Source organism: Megascapheus bottae, chromosome 16 (assembly GCF_031878675.1).
Source record: "Megascapheus bottae isolate mThoBot1 chromosome 16, mThoBot2.hap1, whole genome shotgun sequence".
Classification (NCBI taxonomy): domain Eukaryota; kingdom Metazoa; phylum Chordata; class Mammalia; order Rodentia; family Geomyidae; genus Megascapheus; species Megascapheus bottae.
The window spans coordinates 19,694,524-19,708,035 of NC_143524.1; the positions used below are offsets into that span (position 1 = coordinate 19,694,524).

Consider the following 13,512-nt stretch of genomic DNA (forward strand, 5'->3'; position numbering starts at 1 on the left):
GTTCGTGAACATAGCTAGAAAAAAAAATGTTCCACTCAGATTTCCTGGCGTAGAGAAAGCATCATTTATCTGACCATCCTGGCTCTGGCCACCCAGGCTCTCCACCACATCCGACCAACATGGTTCTTCCTGTGGGCTGCTCTCAGTGGCATGGTGGTGGTGCTGAGACATGTCACGTCCATTCCTGTGGAACCCAAGACTCCTCTAATGGGGATCCTGGACTTCCCACCGGCCTGAAAGAACCTTTCTTAGACTCTCGATGTTGTCCATAGTTCTCCTGATCCTTCTCTTCTTCCTTCTCCCCCTCCTTCTCCTCTCCCTCTGATCCTTTCTCTCCCCCCTCCTACTCTTTCCTTAAATGCCAGACACCACAGTCTGGTGGCTCTTCCTGCTCACTCCTGCTGCCACCCCACGACATCTGTTGGACATCTAATATCATCTTAGTGTCTGCGATGACCGTCTGTGTCATAACTGCTGCTCAATGGCCTCTCTCCAGGACTGGGATGAACAAACGAGTTCATTCTCCCTAAAATCTCATCAGAAGCAACATCCTGGCTGCTATGGACTGAACTATCAATGTCACCCCAAACTCAAAGGTTAAAATTGAAACCAAAGGGAAAGCATTTTGCAGACTGACATGTTTGGGAAGGTGACACAACTGTCTCAAGGGGATTAATACCCTTGTATGAGAAGCATTAGTGCTGGGAGCCAGCAGCTAAGACCTGTAATTTTAGCTACTCAGGAGACTGAGATCCAAGAACCATGGTTCAAAGTTAGCCTGGGTAAGAAAGTCCATGAGACTCTTATTTCCAATTAACCACAAAAAAGGCCAGAGATAGAGGTATAACTCAAGTGGTAGAGCACCAGACTTGGGCAAAATAAAGCAAATGGACAGTGCTCAGACCCCAAGTTAAGTTCTAGTAAACACACACACACACACACACACACTTGGAGAGGGGAGGGAGCTGGGTTATCCCTTCTACCACAGAAGGACACAAGCAGATGAAGCTGTGCATAAGAAAGGATGTGGACTGCAGCAGACATATTTTGCTCTTGGACTCCCAGCACACTGTGGAAAAAAAAAAAAAAAACCAGTTTCTAAGCCAGAGATGGGTGTTTTTCTCTAGCACTCAGAATAGACTAGCTCCGGAAAGCTAGATAAAGAAATAGAGAAGTGGAAAAGTGCAATGTTTCTCACCCACCTACCCAGTCACATCCACCTCAGAAGCTTGAGATGGTCCCAGCAGGGATGGGGAAAGGCAGAAGACACAGCAAGCAGGCCTTGAATCAGAGCCCCCATCATGTTCACTGCACACCACAGAACAGAACTAGACCCTGGGCAGCAGATAACAGACATCAGTGCCTGCCACCCATGAGACTTAAGAACAACCTCACTTTGGATTTTAATAACAGACAGCAAGTCACAGAGATTGGCACATTCAGCATCTGGTCTACCTGATCCCTGTCATCTAACAGCTCTGCTTGGCTGCCCACCAGGATGCTTGTGAATATATAGTATGCACATCAGGAACAGCTGTGCAATGTGGGCTCCACCACAAAGTCTTAAGTACAAAGTATAAAATCACATGGTCAAGTGAGTCATGATGACCAGCTCAGGAAAATGCACAGCTATCAACAAGGCCCTTGTCCTGGGGTTTCCCTCTCACAGGTCACAATGCTGAAAATGGCCAAGTTAGAGAAACAGACCCTAGAGATACCCTCATCACAATCATTCACTCCCCCCAAACTACCCAGTCCATCCTGGAAGCCCCCTCTTTTAGCTCTGTACAAACCATGATAGCAAAGGCATTGCATCTTCCCTCCTCCTTCCAAGGAAAGAAGCTCCCTCAGGAGACCAGTGAACATCCTGGGCTTCAGTGCCAGATCCCAAAAGAACAGGGGAACAAACCACACTTCCACTGCCCACTCACCAAGAAACATGAGGAGCCAGCGTGGCCTTCAGATATTGCATATTTCAATTGCTCACAGAATCTGGGATGCTGTCTGCTTCCCCACCCTCATCCTCCCAAAATAAAGGGCATAGTGATAGAAATAAACATCCTAGGTCCATGCAAACGCAGCTTTTCCAAGGCAGTCAGGTTCTATATTCTAATTTGGAATGAATATCATATGCCACCTGTTTCAGCCCCTTCTTTTCCAACCACTGACTGTCAAAAACCCATCACTCTAACTTTTTATGGAACTATATCAAGAACCAAAAATTGTCCAGGCAAACTTTTGTAACTATGCCTATAATCTCTGATACTGAGGAGTATCAAATCTGAGGATCCTAGTTTGAAACAGATAAATCTGAGAGATTTGTATCTCCAATAAATTAGCAAAAAGCTCTAAGTGGAGGAGTGGCCCACATAATAGAGCACTGGCATTGAGCAAAACATGTTCAGCAAGGGAGGGACAGAAGGAGGGAGGAAGAAAGGAAGAAAGGAAGGAAGGAAATTTTCCCCAAATCCTTTCTAAAAAGGGGCACACAGTCACTTTTTGATCTCAAGATGCTTGACCTTTCTGGGAAACTAAGGTTCACACCTGTAATCCAAGCCACTCAGGAGGCTAAGGTCAAAGGACTGCAGTTCAAGGCAGTCCCCAGGCAGAAAAGTCCATGATCCTCTTATCGCCAGTTAACTAGCAAAAAGCCAGAAGTAAAGCTGTGACTTAAGTGGTAGAGCATTAGCCTTTAGTGAAAAACGTAAGGGACAGCACCAAGAGTTCAAATCCCAGTATTGACAGACATGCACCTAGTCCTATGCGCGTGCACGCATACACATGCACGCACACACACGCGCACACACACGCACACACACACACACACACACACACACACACACGCTTAACCTCCATTCTTTCCCATTCAAAACTTCAGAAAACACATCTTTTGGAGTAACCAGCACAAGACTCTCTAGTCATATGTCGGCATTGTAAGAATGCACCACATCCTCTCTTGTTATTTAATTATTACTTTTCACCTGTCTCTCTATTTTTTAATGCCATTAATCAATTGCACACAGACTGTGTCATAGCATTTGAAAATAAAAATGAAAAAGACTGCAAAGTTCAGTAAGATTTGTCTGCATGTGCCAGGAAAAAGAAGTTGTTTCCTTTTTTTGATGTTCAGTGATTTTGCAGCCATTTAAATTTTATTAGCCATTATTGAGCCTGTTACTATTGAGCACATCTTGCAGTTAGAGCCAAATCCTGGTGAAGTCACAATGTCAGGGTCCAGGCAGACCCAGCACACTTCTAAAAACACAAGCCTCCTTCTCACCAAGATTAGTTTAAGATTCTCTCCTTGCTGAACGCTGGTGGCACATGCCTATCATCCTAGCTACTCAGGAAGCTGAGATCTGGGAATCTTGGTTCAAAGACAGCCCAGGTGATTCCATGACTCTGATCTCCAATTAACTACCAAGCTGCAAGTGGAGGTGTGGCTCAAGTGGTACAGCACTAGCCTTGAGCAAAAAAGCTCAGGGACAGCACCTGGGTCCTGAGTTCAAGCCCTAGAACCACCACCACCACCACCATCACCAACAACAAAAGTTCTCCCCTTGCAGGTGAGGAAGAGGCAACATAGCACCAACGACAATGGAGCTGGTTAGAAGAGGAAAGGAGGATGGCAAGACAGAATGTGCACTAGTTGACTTAAAAGATGGCTTTAGGATGACTCCATTTCACTAAGTTCTTAGTGGGTGACAGTACTGCCATTGAAACTGGTAGTTTCATGACAGCAGCAGCAGGCCCCAAACGACACCTGTTACCTAGGAAGGGACAGGGGAGGCTGGAAGGGGCTCCAAGAGAGGAAGAAAGTCTCTGTTTCCCCTCTGACAACAGGGGTGTCAATGAGAGCTGGACAGCACTACAGCTGGGGGTAAGAAGGACATCTTCACTGAGGGCTGACTTGTGTGCACCCCCAGAGCCAGGCTTTCCATAAGGCACCAGAGTTCTGTCTCCTAAAGATGACTCAGAGAAGGGCAGATGCTGTGGACCAATATGCTGTAACCCTGAATATCTGATTATTTTTGAAAAAGATAGCTTAGATAACATGGCGAAAGTAGAATCTATAAGGAACCAATCAGATTACTTTGGCTGCCTGAAGAAGCCCAAGGGAGACTAGATAAAAACTCTGACATTCTTGGCAGACTCTCCCTTTTTAGACACAATGCACCCCTAGGGAAGGAAGAAGTATATTTCACCAAGTACCAACTAGGCACCAGATCCTAACATCTTCTTGTTTATTCTCACAACTGTGTTTTGTCACCAGACTCCCATTTCACAGATGAAGAAATGGAGGCTTAAAATAAAATGAAGTAGTGAGGCAGTGGCTAATCTGGAATGTACTCCAGAAATACAAGTGTACAGCCACTGATCATTGACAATTTACTATATGCTAGCTGCTGCTTGAAGGGCTTGCAAGGTTTGGCTCACATAGTCTTACCCCAAAGACTGGGAGTTTTGAGGACACTGAAATGACCTGCTTCCCAGAAGGCAAGAAGAAGGACTAACATAGGCAGCATGGTTCTGTTAAGTACCCTGTCTCCTCCCTTGCCAAAACCAGCACCCTTAGGCAAATAAGAACACACAGTGTTTTGATCTGTCTGGAAGTTCCCAGCACCCTTGGTTGAAATAGCATATGCTGGCAATCAAGAGAAAATGATCATATTTTATTGAACCTAAGATGTCACCAATGGCAAAGCATGTCACTACTTTATGGACACTAAGAACAAAAAGCTCTGCCAATGAAACTAGGACACTGTGTTTTCTTACCCGTAGAACAGAATGATGGAAGGTGGTAGTGGTGAAACGTGTGTCTTAGAATTAAGGACACACTGAAGGCTTACTATGAGCATGATGGTTAAACGAATGAAAGATGCAGGGTGGACGGGCTCCCTTGCAAGAACAGCAAGAATTTTTAGCATTAAATACAAGGTTTGCAGAGAACTCAAGAATTCCAATTGTTATGTGCAAGCTTTCAGTTAACAAATGTTGGCATTTAGTGTCCTTTGTGCAAAGCAAACATACCTGACTACAGCCCAAACTGGCCAAGACCCCCACATAGAGCCATGCATGCCAGTCTCCATTAGGACAGAAAGCCAGCAACACTGTGTTTAGGCAACAGCATTTTGCCCACCTCAAGGCTGGAAAGGGCATAGAACTTTCCAATTTTACTGGAAAAGTTCACTGACTAACCACTGTTTGGAGTACCTTTCTTCCATGGAAAGGGCCAATCACAGCCTTAGGTGATATAAGGAAGAGTAACAGGACAAGCTTTCAATATATACATTATATTTATTTTCTCATGCAAATCAATGTTTTAAACCACTCACATTCTATGCACACTCCGGCTCCCTAACCATAAACTATACAAGAGGGCCAAAACAAATAACAATGAAATCTCCTAAGTAGAAGAGTCCACTAGGGAGTCAAATGCATGCCAATGCATCATTCTGGGATAGCTAGGGGCAGGTGGAGACTTTACCTTCTCAGCATTGACTGGACATAAGAGGTTTAATAGGGCCCTGAAATCGGCAAGTGTAAATTTTGGAAAAGGGTCTTTGGAGATAGTCAAGATGATATCCTGCTAGATCAGAGGCAGCTCTAATCCAATGCCCACTGTCTTCACATGAAGAAAAATATTCAATTGGGCATGATCCCAGCTATTCAGGAAGTAAAGGTAAGTAAGAAGAAAATGAGTTTGAAGCCAACCTGGAAAAACTGGTAAAACCCTATGTGAAAAACAATACATAAAACAAAAGGGCTAATAGAAGAGCTCAAGTTGTAGAGAACCATGGGTTCAATTCCCAGTACTGTGATTTAACAAAAAAGAAGAAGAAGTAGAAGAAGAACAGGAGGAGGAGGAGGAGGAGGAGGAGGAGGAGGAGGAGGAGGAGGAGGAGGAGGAGGAAAAAATTCAGACAGAGAAATAGTTGGATGAGGATTAAGGCACAGATTGGGATAATGTGTCCAAAACCAGAAAATACAAGTACTTCCAGAAACCACCAGAAGCCAGAAAAAGGGAAGGATAACTCCTTCCTAGATGCTCAGAAGAGTCACCAGGTCCCATTTGATTTTGGGCTTCACACTTTCACAACTGTCCAAGAATACATGTCTGCCATTTTAGACTATGTGACTTGTGGTAGTTTTGTCACTGTTGCCCTGAGAAACTGATATAGTCATTTGGGAGCACTTAGCTTTTCTCTATCTACTACAAACTTTCCTTCACCTCCTCTTCCTCCTCTTCCTCCTCTTCCTCTTCCTCTTCATCCTGGCCATGATATGCTATCTCAAGACAGGCCCTAAACAACACAGCTTCCATTTAATGCCACAAAAATTGTGAACCAAAATAAACTTTTCCTCTGATTAAGTTGCGTATTTCAGGTATTCATTTTAGCTATGGGAAGACTGAATGAACAGTCATGATAATGCATCAATGGCAACAGACAATCCACAGGAACCTATTCAGCAGGGTAAAAACAGATGCTGGTAGAGAAATACTTAAAGACCCCCTTGGAGTTCTCTGATGAAGAAGAAGAGACTTAAACCTTTCAGAAACACTCTTAAGACCACTGGAGTATTCTGCTGGGGGAGGGGGACTCAGAATCTTCCTAATCCTAATCCCTCTGTGGCTCAGCTTCCTCATGTGGAAGTGAGGACAGTTCCCTGCCAATAAAACTTTTCAGCCTATCTAACAAGTTAATAAAATGAGATGTGCCCGGGACAGTGTAGCCCAGAGGACTTCAGTAAGCCCACACAATCAAGTCTTTCAGAGATCAGCTATGTTTTCCTAAAATATACCTCAGTTCTTTTTATATTGCAGAGAAGAGGAAGGGAGAGAGGGAAAGGCAGGGAAAGGGAGGGGAGGGGAGGAGAGGGGTAGGAATTTGGATAAAAAGACCATTTAGGGCACTCTACCAACAACCAAGAACAGAAATACACCCAAAGTTTCCCAAAATGAGCCTCATCTCAAAAACTACATAAAGTTCCCCAGAGGCACAGAGCAAAGAATGTAAAGCATCATCCCAGATGGAGATTAATAATAGCCTGCTAATAGATATTTCACAAGGAATCATAGTAAATGGAGGGATGGGAAAACATTCAAACACATTAATTTTAAAAATCTTAAATACATTAACTGTTTTCGGCTATTCAATTAACCAAAAAATATATTTTTAAAAGAGATTACTCAATGCTTGCCAAGATAAAAATAAAGTCCCAGTTTTCAGGCATTGCCAGTACAAGCAAAGGAGTGCAGACCTTTAGCAAACAAGTGAGCAGACTGTCTGCAGAGCCAGGAAAAGCTTCCACTCTCCAGCCCAGTCATTTCATTTCATTTCTGAGAATTCCAGTCTAAAGAAATTTCTCAAAACAGAAGCAAAGTCATACCTGCACTCATGTTCACAACAGTGTACACTCTATTCAACAGTGGAAAAATGGAAGCCATTAATGCTAGGTCTGAGAGGGGTAGCTCATGGGTACAGTGCTTGCCTATCAAGTACAAAAACCTGGATTCCATCTCCAGCACTGCAAAAATAAAAAGCAATAAGAATAACATAAGTAAGCTACATACCAAAAAATGGGTTCATATTAGGCATTCAAATGGTGGAAGAGAAATAATGCAAAAAGATAACGATGATATGGTGCAATGGTACATAGAAAAAACTGGAAATGCAAAACAGAACACCCTTGTGATTACAACAGAAAGGCATCTGAATGAATGCTTCCAAAACAGCTGGGTCTACTGAAGTATGGATTCTCATATGATGCTCTGGTTTTTCTCCTCTCTCTACCCTCAGTTTTTACACTATGTGATTTTATTACCTTTATGATTAAGTTTCCTGCTGTCTGAAAAATCTGGCCTTTACTGTGGATACAAAAGAGCTGCTCACTAGCTATATCCCTCCATGAGACACCTCCCCCTAGCCCCTCTCTGCATATTATCTTGTCAGCGTCAAAGTAGCTCTTAGCATTTGAGGCCCTCACCTCTGCAAGGATAATGGATGCTCCCGTGTCCCCTCCTAAAGTTGTGCCAAAGACTAAGATGAAGGGCTTTGTGACTTGTGGAAGGCAGGGGAAGAAAATGACACAGATGATCCATCAGCTGCTTCCACAGTGTCTCTGAAGAGATGCAGTTTCAGCCCTGTCACCCTGATAAGCCAGGCTGAAGCCATCAAGTATTTCTGCTATCTAGGCATACATCAATTCCTCAAGTGGTCCTAAGTATCTTTACCAGCGTCAGTTTAAGGGAAAAAAAAAAAGAAGCAAACTAGAGAATTGTGCTGTTTTCAGTACAATAACTTTATTTTGTTGTTGTTGTTTTTCTTTTACTTTGGTTTATTCCCTTGGGTCACTGTGTTTTGATCTCTGGACCCTATGTCTCGTATATGTTTATCTGATTTGGGAGAAGGAAGAGGAAACACTGAAATGGTGGAACAAAGGACAAACAAATGCAGCAGTAATACTCACTAGACACTATGTGAAAAATGAACTCTACAGGGCTGGGAGTTTGGCCTAGTGGTTAAAGTGCTTGCCTAGCATGCATGAAGACCCGGGTTCGATTCCTTGGTACCACATACATAGAAAAAAGCCGGAAGTGGTGCTGAGGCTCAACTGGTAGAGTTCTAGCCTTGAGAAAACCAAAGGACAGTGCTCAGGCCCTGAGCTCAAGCCCAGGACTTGCAAAAAAAAAAAAAAAGAACTCTACAACCTGGAGAGGAGGAGGGTTGACAGGGGAACATATGGGAAAAAATGAGGAAGGAGGTGACACTGTTCAGTAAGAAATGGACTCATTACCTTACTTAATGTAACTATAACCCCTTTCTACATCATCTTTACAATAGATTTTATTTTAATTTTAAAAAGCAAAAGTGATTTAAACAGTAAGGTACAATGCACATGGTTGGTGGACCTTGTGAACTGAGTCAACCTCACTAAAAAAAAAAAAAAAACCACATGGGCTAGTGGCACACATAGGTGCCACTAACAGAGCTAGCAGTAAAGAGAGTCTTCCTCCTACTTCCTCCTAGGGTCCCCCCCCCCCCCGCCGACTCTTCCACAAACATCTCCCAGGCCCAATATTCCCAGTTAGCTCATCATCCGTGCTCAAAAAAATACCATCTCCCAAAAGAAGCAATTCCACACCTGTGTAGTATTTAATAATCCTTACGACTAGACAAATGATGGAAAGCTCATGCCTGCTACCTCGCTTGAAACTCAAATTATAAGTGTTACATTTCTAGCAGCTTTGAAGTCATTAAAAAAATAAAAACAGGGAAAAAAGTTGAAATAGATATAACACTTTTCAAAAGCAATTTGGGAGAAAAAATAAAGCATTATGTCTAATGTTCTATTTTAGAAAAATCCCAGATAGACTGAACAAATGAAATAGCCTTTCCTCCTGCTCATTCCCAATATTCCCTATCTAAAACTTCTCTGAAGAACAAGAGCAAGCCTGGAGGTTCCTTGGGCCAGGTGAGGGGCCAGTCTCAAAGCCAGAAGCCTCCTTTATCAGTACACTGAAGTGTGAAGGAGCATCTGGCTCCCAGAATGGCCCCATGGTTGCCTACAAATCCAGTGCTGCTTCCTATGCGTCAACAGTCTGGACTTTAAATCCCAATAAGAGCAATGCCAAAAGTTCAAGGTATTATCCTATCCTCAGCCATTTCCTCCACCGGCTTCAAGGGAGATTGCAGATCCAGAGCCAGAACACAGACTCCTCCTGACAGAGAGGCTACATGGCCTGGTTCCCAAAGCTCATGAAAGAGTCTCAAGGCCATGCCCTTTCAGGCAAACTTGTGCTCACTACCCTCCCAGTGATTCCACCTGTTGGGGAGCAAGAGAAGGTCTCATGGCAACTTCATTCTGCAGAGACGACGACAATGATGAAGAAGAGGAGGAGGAGGAGGAAGAGGAGAAGGAAGAGGGGGAGGAGAAGGAGGAGAAGGAGAAGGAGGAAGAGGAGGAGGGGGGGAGGAAAGAGGAGGGGAAGGAGGAGGAACAAATTCAGTGAGGGCACAATGCATGATCAACAGAACCTTAACTCACATCCCAGGTGCCTTCCTCCTTTCTTGCTGCTGATCCTCAACCCAGACCTCCTCATGTTTTACATACACAAAATGGAAAAGAGGCTGAATGAGGAAGTGAGGCAAGAAGGACCACCAAGACCATCACAGCCTGGTGATACCCATATGAAGGGCACTTCACCCTCTAGAAGGCCTGGACCATATATCAGTAGATGACAAAGAGAAGCAATGCGCATTGTTCAGTCTCCACTCCATGCTGGATTCCAGCCAGGGCAAGTAACTCCACCATGTACTACAAAACCATCACCAGTATGGGCTTTGGGTCAGGCAGCCCTGGGTGCAAGCCAGGTGGGCTTCTTACAGGTGGAGAGCTAGCAGCCAGATCTGGGTCTCTTCTCCTGGGCCCACCCCTGACCACAATCACAGGCAGGTCACTCACGGCACTCCTTCTCGTCGCTCTTGTCGAAGCAGTCGGGCAGCCCATCACATTGCCAGGTACCTGGGATGCAGCGCCCGTTGCTGCACATGAATCTGCCAGGAATGTTGCATTCATTGGTGAAGTTGTTCCCAGGGAGCAGCTGGCTCTCTGTTAAGAAAGAGGGGAGCAGGGCGGTCAGAGGGCACAGAGACAGCAACTAGGGTCTGGAGGGCAAGGCCACAGGAGAGACTTCCAGGAGCTATCTGTGCCTTTCTGGGTCTCAGTTCCTCTGGCCCCTCGCCCCCTCCCCCACCCACGGGCTGCTGAATTGCCCCACCTATCTGCTATAGAGCCTAAGGAATACAGAGCAAGCACAAAATAGATGCTATAAAACCCCAAAAGTTCTTTTCCAGCCAGCAGTTAACAGCTAAAAGTTAAAGTTGCAGATATGAACGTGTGCACTGGACTCGCAGTATCTCTGTTAGCAAAAACTGCAGGAGCCTTTCAGATTCACAGTCCAGGCAATCCCAGAGTCCTTGGATTGAAGCCAAGTTGGCAACAATCTTCAGAGATCATTTCATTCTAGGAAATAGGATGCCCCAGGCTGACAGGCCAATCTGCCTGAAGTTGTGTGAATACGAAAAGCCAAGATGAAACTTGAACTCAGACCTCCTAAGCCCAGAAGGCTGGTCTGGCTGCCACACTGCCTGCCAAGAGTTACTAGAGGTTTAGAAGTGAGCCCAAGGTTCAGGTTCAACTTCATTGAATAATTACAAAGTGCCAAGGACCCTACACCAAGCCACCATGAGAAGAATGGAATGATGGCAGGCAGAGAAGGGTTGGAAATTCATCCAACTCACTTTCTCCATCATTGCCAGTAAGATCAATCACTGGAAGATAAGGAGCCAGGGGAGTATAAAATAAACTTTGAGAAAGGAAACAAAACCAGCCACTCTGCAAACAGTTCCAAAGCCCTACCTCTGCCCCACCCCCACCCCATTCCCACAAGGAGCATTTATCTGGCACTTATGACCAACCACTTGGGCTATGTCTGAAAGGCACCAATCTGGAAGTCCTTCCTTCAGGCTGGAAAGGCACACATACATGCTAACTACTACCACAGCTGCATTAAAAATTCGGCCTTTATTAGATGTTCCTGCAGCAACTAGAAAGAATATCCCATCATGCTCTTCCATAAGCATTACCAACAGGAAGCAAGTGTAGACCTCAACACCACAGATTCTTCATCACACCCTCTTTCATGTAAGTACTCTTCCACTTAAGCCATCACTCCAGTCCAATGACACTATGAGTTCGTGGGTGCTTCACTTCCCCTGGAATGCCTTCTGTCTGTCACCTACTAGATCCTTACACAACCTGCAAGTAAGCAATTCTCTGTTGCCTTCCCTCGGAAGTGCTCCCTGGTTTCTCCACCTACAGACAAATGCTCAACTCTGCTGTCTGGTGATGTGAGTATTGGGGTGAAAATATTCTGTAACTGGAAGAAGCCGGCATCCACTAACTGGAATGGACACCACCATGGGGCAAGCCGTATATGGTGGTGCCATGGTTGTTCCCTTATACACATACCATCTGCCACATTACTAACATACAATTATGACCCCCCCCACCCCTCCTATCTCACTGGAGAACTACTCCAGAAGATAAGCTACAGCAAAGGCTCTACTCTGCCCCAAAACCCAGATCAGAATCCTAGGAATTTCAGCCCACCACTGCTACAGATAGGCAATCACCAAGACTCCCTCACCACAAGCTGCAACCTCAGCCCAAGTGCCCATTCTCTCTGACTTCCTGCCACAACTTCCCAACTTGGCCTTTCTGCCCCTCCTCCCCCTTCTTGCCCTCTCCAATTCACAATCTCTTCTGCCGCCAGAGAATCTCTATAAACAACTATCTATCATGTTACTTCCTTACCTTAGAAAGTCATTGAATGGCTACACCAGTGCTCTTCAGAGAAATTCAAAGAACAGAGAATTACAGGTACTGGTGGTTCATGCCTATAATTCCAGCTACTCAGGAGGCTCAGATCTGAGGATCACAGTTCAAAGCAAACCTGGGTGGGAAAGTCCATACCACTCCATAACATAACATAACATAAGTCCATAACGTAAGTTTGAGAAATACATGGGGATGAAAAGTAAGGCCCCTTCAGGTCCAGAGAATAATGTCAGCAAAGATCTGGGGTATGCTACAGGAAGGCACATCCCAGAAGAACATGGATAAAAAGCATGTGTTCCGACGGTTACTGATTACAAACACATTGTGCTACCATTTCTTTTGTTATACCACCCAATCAGAGATCACTAATCAATCATGGCATTCTGATCCACTGAGTCTAGGCTCAACACCCAATTCCCTCTGAAGATGGCTCCAGAAAGTAACCACCAACCCTGAGAAGGATATAAAAATCAGTTTTCGCTATCTCCAGGTAGAAGGCCATGAGGTGAGGGGGTCTGAAAGGAAAGAACCTAGCCTGGTGTGGGATCCTAGCCAGACAACAAATACTCCATCCAGAAACCCACACACTCCAGCTGTTTCTTAATAACTGCTCTGAGTGTCACTGGGGCCATGGAATGCAGAAATGTCACTCTATTCGGTTTGGGAATCATTTACAATTATTTCTGTAGACAAAGCTAATTCTTTTGGGTACTACCCTGCCACCCCCCACCCTGCCCAGGAAAAGCCAGTGCAACCATGAAATCTTGTTCTGACCAACAGGTTTTCAGAACCAGAAAATTGGTCAGATTAAATTTCCAAGTGCCACAGAAAAACTTGACAAACAAATGGAGAAGTAGAGATTAAATACCACGTCCACTACAGCATGTTCCCACCAGCCATGGGACAAAGCCTGGAGGAGAAGAGAAGCACATTCTCTGTGATCCCCTGGGGGTGCACACAGCTTTGTCCTTTAGGAAAGGGTAGAGAGTATCTAGCAAAAGCACTGTGGCAAAGGAAAGTATACTACTTATTCTATTTTCAAAACCTAAACCTATCCAGTCTGCCTCACAATTGGCCACCAAATTCCTTTTGCAACCAGTGGTCTGG

General features: G+C 44.7%; 1 protein-coding gene across 1 annotated transcript in view; it reads right to left on the bottom strand.

Annotated features, from left to right (window-relative positions):
* The window catches only part of Ldlrad3 (low density lipoprotein receptor class A domain containing 3), a 219,594-nt gene that overhangs the window by 145,018 nt on the left and 61,064 nt on the right, over positions 1-13,512 (bottom strand). Inside the window, exon 2 of the mRNA XM_090347878.1 lies at positions 10,468-10,614. Coding sequence (XP_090204004.1) covers positions 10,468-10,614 — 147 coding nt within the window. The remainder of the gene's footprint in view (positions 1-10,467; positions 10,615-13,512) is intronic.